Genomic DNA, 19,368 nt, shown 5'->3' with positions numbered 1-19,368 from the left:
ATTTTGGCACCCAATTGTGCTTTAGTAGGTTTTGTAGGCCGGGTCGCATTTGACCATAGACTAACAAGAGCATGATGTAGGTCTCTGTGTGTCTGCTGCTCCAGTTCTGCACAGAGACCCAGTTTAATTGCTTCCAGAACTGAGAAGAATCATGCTTCATGCATTCCTCTCTTTCTCAACTTGCTTTTTCTCTCTTGTAAGCTCTTCAACCTTGCTTTTGCGCTCGTCCTCCACCTTCCTCCATCTCGTTTCTTTCACAGTTTTGTTTGATCGCACTCTGCGGCCAGAGTCCACCCTAGAGAGCATTCATGGCCCCCGGCGAGCCAACGAAAACAGAATAACATTCTGCCCTGGAAAGATACAGATGGGGTTAATAAGAATTAATAAAGTGTGGGGACACAAATGTTCCTGCAAGCTCGGGCTGCTTCAAACCAAAGCAGACTCTGTCCCTGTCTTCTCTTACATCTCTCTCATCACTCACTCTTTCTTTTTAGCCTCTGCTTCCTCTCTCCGCTTCTTGACAATCAGGTAACTGTATTTGCTTTCTGCTATTGAGCGATGAGGAGTATTCAGAGAGCTCCCTGAGCCATACTATGTTCTCGGTCCTCTTTTGAGATGGTTTTTATATGGGAACATTTCAATACATCATTTTCTGTCATGTGCTGTATGGTTATATTTCAAAAACATTGCTCGTCTCTCCCATCACAGAATTTATGGATCCGCCATTGCAGCCTAAAACTACCTTATGTAACATCGATATTCATAATAGAGAACTTGATCTGGAAAAGAACAATCTTGGTTTTGAGACTGATCTTTTCATTGTTGCTTATATTAGTAAATATATTAAATATACTAATACAATACACTGTAAAACCCAACAACTTTACAAACTATAATGAGTGTAGTTAACTTAAAATTTACTAAAGGTTAATTCTACTCATTTGAAAAGAGTTTTGAACTCTGTGTTGAAGGTAATGAGTTAATTAAATACCTCATTACTTTAACTTAAATAGAGTAAGTTCACAGTACTCATATAGATAAGTTTTTGAACTCAAATTGATTTTACCAATTGGTTTCCTCAAATGGTTTGTTACTTTAACTGATTGGGTTTTGCAGTGTAGTAAATATATATAATTAATATATTAGTATTTTACTATATCGCTCAAAGTTCTGTGGTTGCTTGCCAGGTTTAAACCCCAGTCACTTCAGTTCCATTTAGGGCAGTGCAACACACAAATGAAGCATATGACCCTGCACACTTAATCACTCGCACTCAAACCACACGTTGCTATTTATCACATTTTTCGACTGATGTGAAAACAAATGTGATGATCAATCATGCATTGTACCAGAATTCTTAGTTGAAGCCAGTGAGATACTCACATGGCACGGAGATGTATGATTTTTGGACTTGCTCCCACACAAGTCTATGAATGTGATGGATATGGAAAAGCTGTGTGAGTGTCTGCCGTGTGCATAGAGATGTTTTGTAAAGACCGGGCATCTGCCGGCAGCCGTCCAGGTAACTGAGATTGTTTGTCTGTGTTCCTGGAATGGGAATGTTTCTCCTGACACATTTTTATTATACCACTGTGATTCATGTGTTTCAGCTGTGGTCTATCATCCATAATCATCCGCAACCTTTCACTGAATATTGCTCTTTCTTTTTCCCCTCCCTTCCTTTTTCTCTTTTTTTGAATACAATCATATGTGACAAAGTATAATGTGAACTCTGTGTTCTGGCTTGCTGAACGTGTTGTTTGCGTGTCATTTTAGCATGCGTCTGCATACCCGCCTTTTTATCTCACTGGCTCGTGTCCAGATGTCTCATTCTTGAACGGTAGAGGAAAACTGAGATTGAAATGGCTCTTTATCTCTAACCCATTTCCTCGTTCCTGTTTTTGGACAGATTATCCCCCCGCTCATAGACCTCAATCAGAACCGCAGTAAGCTGAAACTGTACATCGGCCACCTCACGGCCCTCTGCCACGAGAGAGACCCGCTCATCCTGCAGGATCTGGCCCCGCCCTCCGCTTACCACCGCAGCCAACGGGACGCCTGGGAGGAGGAGCTGCAGAAGATGAGCCCTGAACAGGTAACTCAAGGAAACAGCAATTTAATGTGTATTATATTATATATATCTTTTATGAAAATGTTTGGACGTTTTAGTATTGCCTTAACTTTAATGTTTTGTCGTTATTAAATTCATTGTATTAGGTTATAAGTTCAATGTTGCATTGACTAATGTTACCAAATTAAACGTTATAAACCAGGGGTGCCCAAACTATTTTGTATGAAGGGCCAAAAACCAAATATCATTGAGATACACACACTAAACTAAACTACAAAACATAATCACTTTTAACACAGTGGAGTTTAATGCTGAATATACTAGTCAAGCAGAATCTGCCTTTGCCTTGATTCACTCACCAATGTCTCAAAGTCAAAGTCGTACATACATTTCGAACAATATCAGATTAATTTACATCATTTAAATTGAAATATTTAATTTCAGATAGCTTTTTTATAGCTTAACAATAAAACAAATAAAACATTACATTAAATTTGAAATTACAATCTCTCAACCATTCTCAGATGGGATTGCGGGCCAATTCAAAGGTTATCATGGTCCAACTTTGGCCCATGGGCACTAGTTTGGGCATCTCTGTTATAAACTTTTACCGTAAAATAAACGTTTACCTAATCTTACCTACTTTTCACAATTCCATTTAGCACATAACATTGGTGTGTTTCTAACGTGTAAGTGCAGACAAGGTACATTGGGTACTTGGATTTGTCACCCATTGATTATTGGAGCCATCTGGACTGGCCCACGCAGCCCTTAGCTGACGCTAACGTTCACTGTCTATAAATCTCCTATTGGCTTTGAGAATGAGTCCGGCTCTGTGTAAATGCCATTAGTCCTCTTTATAGAGTGGAATGTGTTCCTACAGAAAATAAATAGTCCAATATATTGTGTTTTATTAGCTTCATTTGCTGTTACTTTAACAAAAGAAAACCAAAACGCTACCCAAGGCTCACTTAAAGACGGGGGAGAGCCAAGAGTGGAGGAAGAGGCTGAGAAAGACGTCGAAAAAAAAGAAAAGCAACTGGAATGGCGCGATAAAGAAAAGGAGTGTCAGCATTTGGACGGCAAAAGAAAGAAGCGTTTGAGGAGGTAGTGGCTGGATTTAGTCTCTCCATGATGAACGATCCCCTCTCTGTAATAAATGCATGTGTGGATCCATTTTCCCTACTTCACTTTGAACCCATTGCCATACCTACCCTAACAGTAAATTGTCTGCAAACGGACACTGGGTTTAGTCCCTGCGTCGGTGCGTCCCAGTTCTGCATCCATCCCTATGCTTTTTGTAACATCAGAAAAATAAATTGTCTGGAAGTCTACATATACATTATACTCGCTTTAAATCGGCCCCATTCCTCAAGAGGAGAGGAGAGTGATCTGCTGTGATGGTGCCAAGGCTCATACAATGCTCGTGTGTTTCACTACACAGGGAACTATCTGCTTGGCAGGTTTTTGGCTCGCTCTGACATTATTGAAATGCATTTTTTTATGTGGGCTGCCTGATGACAAGTCGTTGGCCAGCGAACAAATAATGTTTAAGATTTTTAGTTTGCTGCAAGTAAACTTTGTTCCAAAAATTGGCACTTTCCGAGGGACTTTTCTCCCCCCTGTACTTGTTTAATATGAAGTAGGGAGACGTCTGTACGTTTTATTTTCCTTTGAGAGAGAGAGATTTCATCAGACTTTATGGACAGGACTTAGAGGTTGCATGACCTTTTCACTGGTCAGTCGAGGCTACTGCATTGTGTAAACATCATGTCTGCAGATTTTGAATCAAATTCCAATGCAATTAAAAAGGACCCCAATAATGCAAAAGATCTTATCATCTTATCTTAAGATTCTTATTCATCTCCTTTGGCTATTCCGGAAAGTTGGCATCAGAAGCAATAGACTCCGACTGTTTTCCTTTGGTCTGTTATTCCTTCTGAACCTTCTCTGAGGTCAACGATCTTATGTTTATCTTGTCCAAACTATCGATGACAGTGTTTAGAAAGCACCGGGTGATAAGAACTGCTGAACCTCCATTTGGGTTCTCAGACAAATGAGTCCTCTTTGGTGACGTCACTTTCATGAGAGAGGAGTCGTGTGGAGCTCGCAGGTTTGTGCAGCACTTGGCAGCCTTATTTCACCTTGGCATATTCATGTCAGGCACATGAAGGCAGAGATAATGAATATTTCAGGTTTCACCGGTTAGGCTTTACCTCTCAAACGTTTACACATATATCAGGATTTTTCCCCTCCAAATCCAATAGCTCGAAGATATTTAGAGCTTCGCTATCCATATGGTATCCACATGTCCTGCTCATTCTTCAGTTACATGTCCTACATGTAAGACACAATCCGCTTGAAGACACTTTTGGTCTTTCTCTGATGGTGGAATCACTTGCAGATGGTGGATTGGACGAGTTGCCGGCGTTCACAGGCCTGTTTGATTGATGTCTTCTTTGACCTCTCTTCTTTCCTTTGCGTTGGGAGTGTAGCACATTACATTAGTGTTCTCTCTGCGCTGCAGTTCACCCATTTAGATCCCTTCAGCACGGAAGATGCCAGAACGGGCCTGTTTGGCCATGACAGGCTCAAATTGACGAGAAAAGTCTGGGCTCATTATTGGCTTATTTAGTGTGTTCTGTTCAGTCCATTATTGTTAGTAACGTCCACATGAATTTACTTGTGGTGTCTTTTGATGGCACGTATGCCTCTCCGTACACCCTAAAGTGGCTCGATTTGGGAGGAGGGCTCCATGCTAATCATCATTCTTATAAACCAAGTTATTAGTAACTAATTGAATGGCCCTTGTGGCACCGTCGCCATCCAGTCCATTGAGGATTGAGGTTGGTGTCCGCTATGCCCGGTCCTCTACTAATGACAAGTCTCTTGCATTCAAAATGTGCTTTAGCATTTACGAGGGGCCGCACACTGTTGGAGCCCTTGCCCTTTCTTTGAAGCTAAACATTGATCTTTTAATTAACAGTTTTTATGGGCTTCCTTTTTTACTGGCCTGGCACTCCAAGCTGGCACAGAGCTGGGTAATGTAGGGGTTTTTACCCTGATTTCCTTTGTCTCTCAGAGTTTATAGCATATAAAGACAGTTTCCTTTTTGTTTCTTTGCTCTTAAAGGCACGGATGACTTTTTTTATTACCATTTATTTCTTTCTGAACAGAAACGAGCACTGTTTTGAACAATCTCTCACTCAGCATTGTTTTGGACTCCAGTGAATTTCACTGTATGGATAAAAACAGCTGAAACACTCTTCAGAATCTTCCTTTGGATTTGTTTCACAGACAGTGCTTAGACTAAGGCTTCATTTACACAACAACGATGACGCCAAATTGTTTTCCTTTGTGTTTTAATGTTTAATGTTTTCAAAATTATCCGAGTTTGCACGTCTGTGAAAACGGCCAAAATTTCGACATTGCGTGTGTCAGGCCAGCATTTTCTGCTGTCATCTTTTTTCTAAGGAAGGAAGTGATGGCGTGCCATTGGTGTCTCAGCGCTTGTGTGTAAGATGCACCTCCACTGTAATTCCACTTTTCTGATTAAGCATTAGCATACCTGTCCACCCTCCTGTTTTCCCGGGATTCTCCCGTAATTTACAATTCTATCCTACTATCATCAAGTAAAGGTATTTCTCATATTTGTAATCTTTCTATGAAGGGTGGCAATAAACATTAAAGGGACGATCCTCCCTATACTCAAATCATACCGCCGTACCACCAGTGGACGCCCCTTGCTCTTAAATGTAAATCTGTTCTGTGCTTTCATTTTGTTCAGGCATGTGTTTTCATTGAAATAAATATAAAAATGTCGGGATTTTCTTCATTTACATTACAATCCTCAAAACAGTCAGTTAATGTAGTGGTGCGTGACTGTCAGACGCGATCTATAGTAATACATAGATGCTGTTTTCCTAACTAATTCTGTAAACGTGATTTAAAGTGGAACGAAAGTAGACACTCTGGGTTTTGGCTGCATGTTTGAACATACATATACTACTAATAATAATAATTAAAATAATAATGATAATAACATGTCGATCTCGGTAGGTTTTCTTTTAAACACAACAAATTTTGTCTTAAATGAATATAAAAAGTTAGGAAAGCAATCAGATGTTTTCATAGATTTGTGCAGTTTTAAAGTTATTTCTTATTTTCACTTCCCAATGTTGACAGGTATGAGCATTAGTAAACATTTGAGAAACAACACTACCACATACTATGCTGTTGTTGTATGTTTCTTTTCACTTGCCTTTAATCAAAACCGAACATCTCCCTAAACATGTAAATTCCACACATTTTCGGGTGTTTACATGGACTCGACAATGGTGGCATTTTCAAAAACTTCCACTTTGTGAACAGTTCTCAGATTTATGCATCATCCAGGCCCAAAAAATACCATTGTCTTCTAAACTTTTGGGCTGAAAACGTCATGTAGACAGCCTCAAATCCAGCATTAGTTTGATTAAGAACATTTGAGTACTATACTAAAAAATTAAAATCATTACTAGTATTCATCTTTAAACAATACAACAAGGCACTGATGTATTTTAAGAATTTGTCAATGCAACTTCCTCTAATTTGAAACCACTGAGACTTCAATTTTAGTCTCAGACTATAGGCTTAAGTCTCGTCTGTGAATCCAGGAGTTAGTGTTTCCCAACTTTTTTTCCAAAGCTTTTGTTCACTCTTAATGGCGACTGATGCAGTTACTCAGACAGGAAAATCAAAGATTGCTCAATCAAGCTATACACAGTCCTGCCAGAAATCACCGGTATAGACTAATCAGGTTGCAGACAAGAAGATCATAATGCACCCAAAAACACACACTTGTGAATTCACACTCATTTATCACTTACACTCCGCCAGACCGCCCCATTAGGACTCAGTGCCAGCTCGTCCTCTGTTGTGGTCAATGCTTCTTTTATTACTCGTCCTCCTTGCCTGCTCTGTTTATGGCGTAATGTTGTTTTATTTGGTTTGAGCTGTTCACAGGATGTTACTGCATCTCTGTTTAAACGGCTGGAATGCAGGAAGGTGATTAAGCCGTCGCTGAAAGAACCACTCAGTCATACAACCCACAGAGCCAACAAAGACAATAGACTCACCAAAAACGCACCTCATTTAGATGAAGAATTGCTGTTTTCAGGAACAAAAACACAATTATTGTGCATTGTACATCTAATAGGGTCTTTGGAGTTTAGCTTAAGGGTTATTAGGTTGTAATAAATACACCAGTATGAAAAAGGACTGTGGTGGTATTGTTGCTGATACCTTTCCATACCAAAGTGTACATTAAAATAAATATAATAATAATAATTATTATTATTATTATTATATGGTTAAAATTATAGAAAAAAATGCATTATATTTTTTAAATACCATTCCTTTAAATAGTGGTGGGCCGTTATCGGCGTTAACGTGCTGCGTTAACGTGAGACTCTTATTGCACGATAAAAAAAATATCGCCGTTAATATATTCTCAAAGTTTGGTTGGGAGCTGGGTCTTTTCTACGCAAGCTATGATGACTTTTACCTTGATATTTTAGCCCGGATATATACCTGACCAGTGAGCCGTCTGACAAAAAAGTGCCCTTCTGAATCATATCAGCAGGATGCCTGACTTTAACTGCAGTTCGGCAGTTTCACTTTAACTCATCAATATTTGATTCATGCCCTCGTGACAAACTTGGGTATTAAACACAAATAAGTAGTAGGGATTGGTGAGAGTGTTATGGAATTTAATAACGCTCGCCAAATGGAAAGAAAAAAACTTCCGCATTTCGCAAGCCAGTGGCGACAAGCAAGGAACAAACTTCACCAATTGACGAAAATTAAGGGAAAAAAAAACCTCCAGGGAAACCAGGCTCAGTTGGGCACAGCCATTTCTCCTCTAGCCAAACTTTTTGTGCAGATCTGCAGTCTAGGCAGCGGAGACTGGAGAACGCTGGACGTCCATCGTGGAGAACATTAATGTAATAAACTAGAAAAAATATATAGCTTAAAAGTAAAGTGTATCATGAGTTTGTATTCCAATTTTGATAAAGATAACATGCAAAATAAGATTTCTGTAAAAAGTTTTCTGAGACTTTCCTTTTGAAAAGTATTGCATTACCTGACTCGTTACTTAGAAAAGTAATATAATTACATAACTCGAGTTACTTGTAATGTGTTACCCCCAACACTGATGATTACCATGATGTGAAGAAGGGGCCAAACAAAAATTTCATTCAGTGTAACAAAAATTTATATATCCAAAAGAGTAATTTGAAGAAATTAAATGAGTCTATATAAGAATCGCAGTGCAGCCCTAAAAATGAAATGTCTTTTGAAATTTGATATTGAAGTTTTAACCCACTGAAATGATATGAATCATTATGTTTTAATAATGATAGAATAATAATAAGCAAATGCTATTCCATTTTTATATAGATATATTTGTTAAAATAAGTCAATGAACTATAAATTCACTTTATTATGAATAATAATAATAAGGGCTGCACAGTGGCGCAGTGGGTAGCACGTCGCCTCACAGCAAGAATGTTGTTGGTTCGAGCCTCGGCTGGGTCAGTTGGCGTTTCTGTGTGGAGTTTGCATGCTCTCCACGTGTTCGCGTGGGTTTCCTCTGGGTGCTCCAGTTTCCCCACAAGTCCAAAGACATGTGGTACAGGTGAATTGGTTAGGCTAAATTGTTCGTAGTGTATGTGTGTGAATGAGTGTGTATGAATGTTTCTAAGTGATGGGTTGCGGCTGGAAGGGCATCCGCTGCATAAAACATATGCTGGATAAGTTTGCGGTTCATTCTGCTGTGGCGACCCCTAATTAATAAAGGGACTAAGCCAAAAAGAATATGAATGAATAATAATAATAATAATTAATAATAATAAATAAATGCTATTCTATTTTTTGGTTACAGTGAAAGTCAATAGAATATAATTTCACCTATATTTTTGACATTTAATCTTTCTTGCAACATTAAAGTATAGACTTTACATGCACTCTGTGTTTTTTTTTATATGTATAAAATCACTTTTGCACATTCAATATGATGCAGACACCTAAGCGGAACATGCTCTCTTTGACCCACATACACACATGCATAACAGCATGGTGCTTATTTGTTGGTTTGAATAGCTCCTTATGAATATTTCCTTGAGAGAATGCAGTCATGTGTGACATTGTCCACAGCTGCGAGACGCCTGGCTCCTGCACTGCAGCTGCGTCTCTGATGAGCATTCATTGTTTGATGAAAGTTACTGTCAGTTATGTTCTGTGGCCAGTTTTACCTCGTCTCTCATAACGTTTGAGTCTGCTGTTTACTTTAGAGACTGCTGATCTTAGATCAGTATGTAAAGTTTACAATCTTGGAGGAGAGAAGCGGAGCACTCGACCGCCCTTGGCCAAAGTCATCTGGCTGTGATCTGGCAGCACAAAGCCAGCTGTATAAATAGGGGAGAGTCTTGCATTTTACGGGTCACTCTGAATAAAACATGAACTAGGGAAGATTGATTATTAATGACCTCAGGGCTGGAACAGAAATAATCTGTTAGGCCTTGAGTCCTCCGTTCTTTTTCTTTTTCTCAGCGCACCTTCATCCGTCTTTCGCTCACTTCTCCTCTCCGATTGGCACTCCGATGGATGTTTATTTTAGCCATCTGTTTTCAGACGTTCCCTTTCGGATGGATCAAGAGTTCAGTAAGGATTCATGCAGATTCTGTGATGATTCACAGCCTCACACCTGTCAGAGCTGGCATGGGATCTCTGTGTGGGCTCCAATGGCGGTCCGTGAGGGAGTTTTCCAGGGAGGCTGATATTTAAATCAAGCCAGTAATAGATTGTAGTTGGTTTTGATAATCATGTCGTCTTTTTGGATTGTGAGTAATGTTCCATCCTGTGCTTCGTCGTTATGGGATCTTTTTATATGGCTCTGTCATTCGTTTTATGAGATCCTTCAATTATTCGGACTTTGTCAGTATTTTGGCTGAGTTTGATGATCTTTCTTCACCTGTTGCATATGGAAGCGATACTGAAAGCTAATTGGCTTGAAGTATTCCCTCTGATGCACATGAAAGTAAATTCCAATAATTGTTTTGTCTTTTTGGACAGATTTGGAAGCATAATCTTTGGCTTTGATCAGTCTGTTTTGTGATTCACATTGTAATGACATTTCTGAGCTGAAGAGCATGAAAAGAAAACCGATGTTTTCACAATCCATGCATCTGAGTCCAAAAAAATCACAGAAATATTAAACAATTATATAATTATGAATGATATCATTGTTACATATTTGTTATTTTTAGTTCTCTTTGCATTTATTTGATGTGCACTGTAAATAAGCTATATTAACAAAGACTAATTATTTGTTAGCACTGTTATAGTTTTATAAAAAGAACAGTAAATTTATATTCTGAAAAATACAATGGTGTGATGTTGGAATAGCCTTGTAGCATTTACATTAACAACAACTACATTATGATTATTTTTTATTATTATTATTATTATTATCATCATCATAATTATTATCATTATTATTATTGGGATATATTAAATTAACATAGTACATTTATCAAAAATGATAGATTTGTGCTTATTATATATTTTATAATTTACATATTTTGAACAATATATACCATTTATTGAAAATTATTTACTGTAGAATATTTTTCATTTATTTATTAACATATTTTCCATTTATTAAAATTCATTAAATATATGAATGCTTCTAGTTATGGATCACAGTTTTAAAATCAGTGCATCTCTTATTATATTTATCAGTTTAGCTGAACATTCATTGATTCATTCATTTTCCTTCGGCTTAGTCCAGCATATGTTTTACACAGCGGATGCCCTTCCAGCTGCAACCCAGTACACACGGCCAATTTAGTTTCTTCAATTAACTTATAGCGCATGTCTTTGGACTGTGGGAGAAACCGGAGCACGGGGAGAACATGCAAACTCCACACAGAAACACCAACTGACCCTGCAGGGACTCGAACCAGCAACCTTCTTGCTGTGAGGCTACAGTGCTAACCACTGAACCACTGTGTGGCCCAGCTTTACATTAATTTAAATAGATATTTGAGAAGGCTCCGCCTCCTTACCTCCTCTAATGGGCCGCCACTGGTGGCCTGTTCAGGAAGGAGTGCTGGTTAAAAGCAACATGAGCTGGTCCTGGATCAGCCCCCTGATGTGCCGTGTTGGCGACTGCAGTGCGTCTGTGCCCGGTGGGGCGGGCTTGAGGCTGACAGGGTTATGAATCCAGGGCTGCATAAGTGCAGTGTAATTTAAACGGGCAGGAAATGGGGGTAAACATAGTGGAACAAGCCCACAACCCGCACAGCCACGATTAATGAAAACACATGGAGCCGGAGCATATGTCTGCTGTAAGTGGGCCTTTACATTACGAGCGTCTCTTTCAGTCTCTCTTTCATTTACTCACATCATTGTTCGAGTAATGCTGTGCATCGGTAATAGCAGTAGTCATCGATAAGTCACAAAGGTGTGTGGCTGCAGACATGGTAGAGATGTCTGAACGGTAGTTGTCTGAATGAGCACTCCTTTAAACAAATGCATCACAGAGAAAAAATGAGACACAGAAGCATCATAGTCTGACTATATATTGATTTGTAATGTGTTAATTGCTAAAGCAAGCATCAGGGTCGTTGTCAGGATCAAAAAATTATTCCAAGACTCAGGAAGATTCATTTTCAGAGATTTTAATGTTCTTGCAGCAAGGGAACAATACAGAAGAAACACAAGAGGTTCCATTCTGGTTGCTCAAAGAGCACCCTTTCGGGGCCAGTTTATATACAGGCACACAAACAGATGATGAAGCATTGTCTTTAATCATTGGTCTAAACAGTTTGTTTAGTAGAATCCTATTGATCATATCAAGTCATTGTCAGCACAATATTCCTGCAATTGGCACATTCCAACCATTCAACTGATTGAACACTACAGTTGAGCATGTGATCATATCAAGAAGCATAATGGGAGACCACATTGCTGCTGGAAGTGGTGTTAATGAGGCCAGCAGGGGGCGCTCAACGTGCGGTCTGTGTGGGTCCTAACGCCCCAGTATAGTGAAGGGTACTCTATACTGCTCAGTGAGCACCGTCTTTCAGATGAGACGTTAAACCGAGGTCCGGACTCTCTGTTGTCGTTAAAAATCCCAGGATGTCCTTCGAAAATAGTTGGGGTTTAACCACGGCATCCTGGCCAAATTTGCCCACCATCGCCTCCTAACCATCCCCATATCATAATTGGCTTCATCACTCGACGATAATTGGCTTCGTCTCCTCTCCACCAATCAGCTGGTGTGTGGTGTGCGGTCTGGCACAATATGGCTGTCGTTGCGTCATCCAGGTGGATGCTGCACACTGGTGGCGGATGAGAATATTCCCCTTAATGTGTAAAGCGCTTTGAGTATCCAGAAAAGTGCTATATAAATGTAAGAAATTATTATTATTATTACTATTGAATTATTGTTATAGGCAGACCCAGATTAACACACTTAGATTTAGATCTTGTTTGTAACTGTTTGTGGTACAACCTTTAACAGTCCTTTCATTTGTTTGTTATTCATAACTGTTTGTTATATTTATTTTTAAAAATCTAATAGTTTTACCTGGTGCTTCATAGAATTGACAAAATAATGTCAAATATATCACAAAGATGGGATGTTTCAACCTTTACAAGCTTCTAAAAATCTCTCTAAATACCTTGATTGCAAAACCCTGATAATTACCCATCTTGCATGCACGTTTTGCACAGTGAAGTACTATTGATTTCAATTCGAACACGTTTTAGACTCTAATCCGAAGTGAAATCTCAAGCACGTCCTGTTACTTTGGTTTCTTTTGTCTTGAGTTTTCTAAATCCCACTCTCGAACGCTGTTTTTATAATACATCGTTTCAACGAGTACTAATCCTGTGGGGGTGCTGACCGGCTAAACCAACACAACTTCTCAACAGACCCCTAAACATTCAGAGCGAGGGAAAGCAGTCCCCGTCTTCAAAGCAATGCGAGATGAGCCCTCTGTGCCCCTTGCTTGTCTGTTCCAGGGCTTGCTTTTCCTTTATATTCCCACCCAGCGAATACGCACCTCAAACTCCAGTGCTGGAACAAGGGTTGGTCTCGCAACCCATTCGACTCGGGGCGAGAGGAAGAATAATATATGAAATAAATACCCCCAAATGATGAAACCATAAGCGCGATTGAGCCTTCTCAGCTGGAAGCCGCCAAGGCAAACAGCGAAATACTTTAGCAGGTTTATTGTGATTTTTGCGCCCTGACGAATCGGGTTTTTGCGTTCCCGAGCTCGTTGCTGGCTTGGGTTACAGCAGCGGAGCCACAACAGCATAAACTACACCAGCTGACGAGCCGGAGAAGCGAACAATTCAGTCATAGCCAAGCTTTAATTTATGTATTTCTATGTGTTTATTTGTTCTTCTGTCCTTTGAAAGTAATGAAAAACGGGATCTGAGTCTAAACACCGAATTTTTCTGAGGTTTGTCACACTATCGACCAGCTGATGAATCATCCTGCCAAGAGAGGAGCTGTCAGTCTGTGGCGCTGCTTTTCTGATGGCTTTATTTGCGTGTTCGCATGCGACAAAACCCACACCATTTACTGTCATGGCATCTGTTTCGGATTGAACCCTGGCTTGGAAAAAGATACCCTGGTGTATCCTGCTCCTTCCTCTTTTTGCTCTCAGTCTAAGCCAGTAGGCAGCCATATTACGAGCCTTACAGCTCATTCAGGGCCTATCAGATTAATAAAACGCATTAAGAATTGAAAAGGGTTTTATGAAACTCTGTGTTCGAAAGCGGGTTATTTTCCACAAATATTTAATGGCCTGTTGGGCTCTTTTAAAGGCTGAGTGCTTCTATTCTAACCATTCGGGATGGTTTGTTTAGGGAGAGGCCTGTTCTATTAAGATCTGTTGCCATAGAAAAGCAATTGGCTTTTTTTTGACAACTGCAGCGGTGAAATTTCACATCGCTCTGTCTCCTGTGCATTTGCAAACAAGGATTCACAACGGTCTAGGCATGATCGTTAGGAGCAGCTAGGAAAGTTTGCGCCGCTCGGAGCCTGTGGAGGAATGTGGTTGTAATTTATCCCTGTGCATCCTGAAGGCCCTGCGGCAGTTTGGGCTGAGTCATTGGAGGGGAAAAAAAACAACAGCGAAAAAATATCTAAGCAGCGCAAAAATCAAAACTGGGGCTTTCATCAACTTGTGGTGGGTGTTAACACCGAAGTTATTTCAAATCTGGGTTTCGATCGTGATTGCATCCTTGACTTGACCGCATACTTCATAATGTGTGCCCCCACTCTTCGCCAGAGTCCTTCAGCCTCATTCAAAGTTGCGGGCAGGGGTGCGACTCATGTGTCCGCATTCCCCCTTGAAACTCAATTACACTTGACTGATGGGGTGCACAGATCCGGCCACAGATGAGGCAGGAGGGCGGTGCTAATCAGATGCGGTCGCTATGCAGTCGCTTTTTATAAATGTTAACGCCCCCTCCATTCTGATTGGCTCAAATAGAGCAGTATGCATAATGCTACTGGGGTTAGTTGCATCTGAGTTCCTAGATCAGAAATTGGGGTGAAAATGTGGGAGATAAAATGGTGTATTAATCTGCTACTATGCTATAAGTACAGTAAGAGGATAAGCAAGGGAAAGACAAACAGAGAGAGGGCGAGAGAGATCCCACTTTAAGTGGCTCTTATAAAGCCGCAGAGGCTTCCTGCTCTAACGAGGAGGAAGTGGGGAAAGAGCTCGTCATGAGCTGAACACCATCCAAAGAGACCATTTTTAGAGATATGTTTGTGTGTCTGCTAAGAAGCAGGGTGAGCCAGGGGAAGGAGAAAAGAGTTAAGAGAGCAAAGAGACTAGTGAAGGGTTTAGTCTAACAAAGATAAAGCAGATTTCAAAGATAGGCGCTTGTAGCGTAGCCACTCAACCATAGTAGGCAGGATAGAACGTAAATCCTCTTCTTCAAACTCTCCATTAGGAGTTTGCATTTAGAGACCTGCATCTCCAGTGGGGGATGGATGACAGAGGTAGATGTTTTTACAGTTTTTACTGTCCATAACTTATCCAGTTAGACAAGTAGACAAGTTTGGTCTGTTCTTATGTGTCATTCAGGGTTACGTTTCTCTGAAAGAAATAATGCAGCAAAAGCTTTCAACAAATTTCTTTTCTCTTCAACAACAGAATATGGACAAACAGAAATTCGTCTTGTGGAAATCTGGTCCAAATGCTACAACAATTAAGAACATCTTGAGTATCATTCAGATATTTATTTAAAGCACAAGGATTGGACCCTGGATTAGAGCAATATGTGCAGAATGCACATGCAGCGTGCAGTCTGACGTCAACGAGCTCATTCCTGTTTTTTTGGAGGGGAAAAAAGGTCTGGAATGGGGTGAAACCTCCACCCAAAGTGTGCATTAGGTTGGCACTGGTACTCTAGAACCAGCAGAAGAACACCAGAGGGGAGCATTTGATGCTTGGTCTGGAGAGAAGAACCCTCCAGAAAGGAGCTTTGAGTGACTTCATCTTACTTTATTACAGGAGAAAGGTGGCCCAAAGGTTTTTCGGGGGGTTTCCTGAAAAATGTATAGTGGATTGCACCCCAATCCCCCTCCCCCCTCGAAAATTATGAGGACCTTTTAATATGGTCCCGTGACAAAAAGAACACAGTTTCCTGCTAAAGGAGTCATTGTTTTCTCTCCAAATACTGTAGCAGTGTCACATTTAGGGGAGAGGCTAATGGCATTTTTTCTTTATGCAGATTTATTGAACAAAGTCTTGATTGCTTTAGCAGAAGGCAGTCAATTCCCCTACCCAAGATCCCCCTTTACTTCACACTCTCTCATTCTCTTTGATTGGAGCTTGTTCTAGTGTTAGCCTCTCCATTTTTGTCTTGGCTAAAGTGTTGGACCTTGCTAGTCTCATGGAGCCAGAACTTTAGACTGAAGGTCTGGATTTCATTGCAGCTTTCTTTGGCCAAGAATCATATAGAGGCCATTTGACCGACATGTAAAGCTGTTTGTTTTGTTCTGTCATGTTTCATGGTAAGAAAATGTAAAGTCCATGTACCTACACTACATGGATGTGTAACAATTTCATCATTCATTCAAGAACAATGTCTTCTGTCGTCAAGAGTGTTTCAATGATCCTAATAAACAGTCATTGTCACAACTACAAACACAAGAGCTTTCTATATCCATAAGTGGGTTTGATATCCCAATGGCACATTGGCCTAGAAATACTGTAGTATTCAACAGATGAGATGGCAGCTTTCTTCAAATCTGATGTGTTTCCCATTTTGTGTGTCCTGTGCATCAGATGTTCAGCTGCGGATATGAGACTTATGAGTTAACATTCCCCAATGTCCCACTAAATTGAAGGATCTGGAGGAGTACAGGTTGCGGAGATGACACTGTGTCATCCAAGGTGACTCGGAGAGCGGATTTGCTTGAAGGGTTTGAGTTCTGCCGTTTGATCTCCATGTGCCACTCCAGGCATAAATGTGCAGCACAGCGTTTGTTGAAACACATCCTTTCTGAGTCATAGTCAGTGCCGTCAGCGCTGTCCAGACTCTCCTGTCATTGTCTGACTGTGATGGTCCGCTGCTGTGTTTGTTCTGCTCTCATTAATGTAGCAGTTGTTTATCAAGACACAAGACCGACCATATGCACACAGTAACACCTGATAATAATCTGCAGCAATAACACACCATAGCAGAATCTTCTGTTTCTCATCTTCTCGTGTTTTTGGGTCAAGGCTGGCATGGAGACAGATAATGAGATGGATATTTTCTCAGTATGGTTTGCTTTTATCTGTTATCTTTATAGCTCTGTTTTTGAGAGGATTTCTACTAAGCACACAGTCATAAAATGGGAAGTAATAGTCTCTTTTTGTCACACAAGGGAGCTTCTTCTTTATCTGTCTGTCTTGCACCTGTTAAAGTTTGTTCAGGTATCAGTTGAATATATGGGGCTTTCATATTTGAAAGGAACTTTTTTTGTTTAGTGTACCATACAATAATACGTTATCATCTAGTCCTGACATAAAACACTGTGCTTTACTAATCATTCATTCATTTTTCTTCAGCTTACTCCCTTGTTTAAGAGGGGTCACCACAACGGAATAAACCGCCAATTATTCTGGCATATGTTTTATGCAGCTGATGCCCTTCCAGCGGCAACCCCTTTGCTGGGAAAGCTTTACTAATCATGCAGAGTATATATTTAGTTGCCCAACTCAATACTTGCGAGTCACGCTAAGATACATCACAAAATATCATAAATAATATTTAGATTTTTCTCAAAGGCATGTTGGATCAAATCTGTCAACTTTGTGGAGTTTAGTGGAATGAATGTTAGTGCCGCAACCTTAATGGGTAATGACAGCAGAAAGTAGCCAAAAAATGTAACACATAGCAATGCATGATTTGTAAAATGTTGTGACTGGCAGACGTTCCCACTGAGATTTCGGCGGGAGTAATATAATGATGCAATCATTAATGTTAATTGACAGCACCCTAAAAGCAGCATTGTCTTCTTGTACACCAGCATGCCTGCTCGATTCTTCTAGGCCAGCTGTGAGCGAGCCACACGTGTGGCAGCGTTAGCCTCCCCCTGGCTAGTTCTTGCTTTCCTCCAGTTCTCCACTGTCTGCTCTTAATGGGGCTTACAGCGGCGGCGCTCTGCCAAGCTGCGCCCTCACGCAGGCCCATACATCAGCCCCCGATGAGGCTCATTAACCCTCCTCTCATGACTCAATACACTCCTCTTTCTCTCGCCCCGTTCGTCTCCATCACGTCTTCGCTTTTCTCCTGGCCAACATGTCGGACTCCAGCCTCCCAGGAGTGTCGTCACAAGTGACGAGATCAAGTTAAATTGGGCCAGGGCAGCCCTCACCTAACCCACCACAATCCTAGTGATTTCAATGCTCTCTCTCTCTCTCTTGAAAGGTGTGATATTTTGGGAACACTTTATTTTGATGGTCCCCTTTAGACATTCTTTGACTATAACGAAGTTTGAAATCGCATGTCAGTTTATTCTCATTGGAGTATTAGTTGGTGGCGCAGTGGGTAGCACTGTCGCCTCACAGCAAGAATGTTGCTGGTTCGAGCCTCGGCTGTTGGCATTTCTGTGTGGAGTTTGCATGTTCTCCTCGTGTTGGTGTGGGTTTCCGTTGCGTGCTCCGATTTCCCCCACAAGTTCAAAGACATGCGCTATAGGTGAATTGAATACACTAAATTGTCCATAGTGTATGTGTGTGAATGAGAGTGTATGGGTGTTTCCCAGTGATGGGTTGCAGCTGGAAGGGCATCCGTTGCGTAAAACATATGCTGGATAAGTTGGCGGTTCATTCCGCTGTGGCGACCCCTGATTAATAAAGCGATTAAGCCGAAATAAAAATGAATGAATAGACTAATAGTAGACTGTTTGCTCTAACAGGTTGCATGTACAATTTAGGAGCCCTTAGTAATAGCGACACAAGTGGTCATTAAGTGAACTGCGTCTTTTGTAGAATTTGGATTAAACGCCCTAAAGCCTGAATTATAATGCATTGAGAGATCGTCATACAAATTGATAGCCTTCACCATTGTGAGCATTCATACTTCCATGTCCTGCCTGTGCTACTCTGGTAATACACTTTAAGCTACTAGTGAAATGCTAGTAGAGAAATAAGGTTTATATGATCTATTGTGTTGAGTTTCTTTGCTGGTGTTTTAGGTTTACACCAGAAATACTTGTGATGCTACTGGAGAAGTAGATCAAATTCAGTCTCATTCAAGAAAGAATAATAATCAAGGCTTAAAAACTGGCGTCATCATCCTCGCTCCTCTCCCATAGATCTTGCCCCCACCAACACATCACTGCTACAAAGTCAACCAATCACAGATGTTGAGCTTAGTGTAGTTACATTTTTTAGAGGTGTGCATCAGGGTACAGCAGTGGGTATGCAGCATTATGCAAGGCTACATTGTACCTACTCAGTGCCTACATTGTAACTACCTTTAGTTTGAAGGCCAGATTTCAAGCATCTGTGAAGAAACATTGAATTGCACTCTGTGATGCAGAAGTATAAATTGGTAGATCTTTAAGTCAGGATGATCTTGCTACAAGACACAAGTTTTTGTTACAGTGTTCAATCTTTTGCAAGAAAAAGCTATAATAAATTCAAATCTTCCAAAATATTCAGCAAAAACGGTTGACATCTAATTGCAAAATTAATTGCGTAGTCAACAGAATGTCTGTGAAGAAC

General features: G+C 40.4%; 1 protein-coding gene across 4 annotated transcripts in view; it reads left to right on the top strand.

Annotated features, from left to right (window-relative positions):
• erc1b (ELKS/RAB6-interacting/CAST family member 1b) overlaps positions 1-19,368 on the top strand; it is a 321,625-nt gene that overhangs the window by 293,597 nt on the left and 8,660 nt on the right. For all 4 annotated transcript variants that reach the window (XM_056456008.1, XM_056456007.1, XM_056456006.1 and 1 more), the window contains one exon: positions 1,910-2,095. In XM_056456008.1, coding sequence (XP_056311983.1) covers positions 1,910-2,095 — 186 coding nt within the window. The remainder of the gene's footprint in view (positions 1-1,909; positions 2,096-19,368) is intronic.

Source organism: Danio aesculapii, chromosome 4 (assembly GCF_903798145.1).
Source record: "Danio aesculapii chromosome 4, fDanAes4.1, whole genome shotgun sequence".
In the NCBI taxonomy this organism is placed as follows: domain Eukaryota; kingdom Metazoa; phylum Chordata; class Actinopteri; order Cypriniformes; family Danionidae; genus Danio; species Danio aesculapii.
The sequence above is the reverse complement of the archived record's forward strand: the minus strand, read 5'-3'. Positions and strand labels throughout refer to the sequence as shown.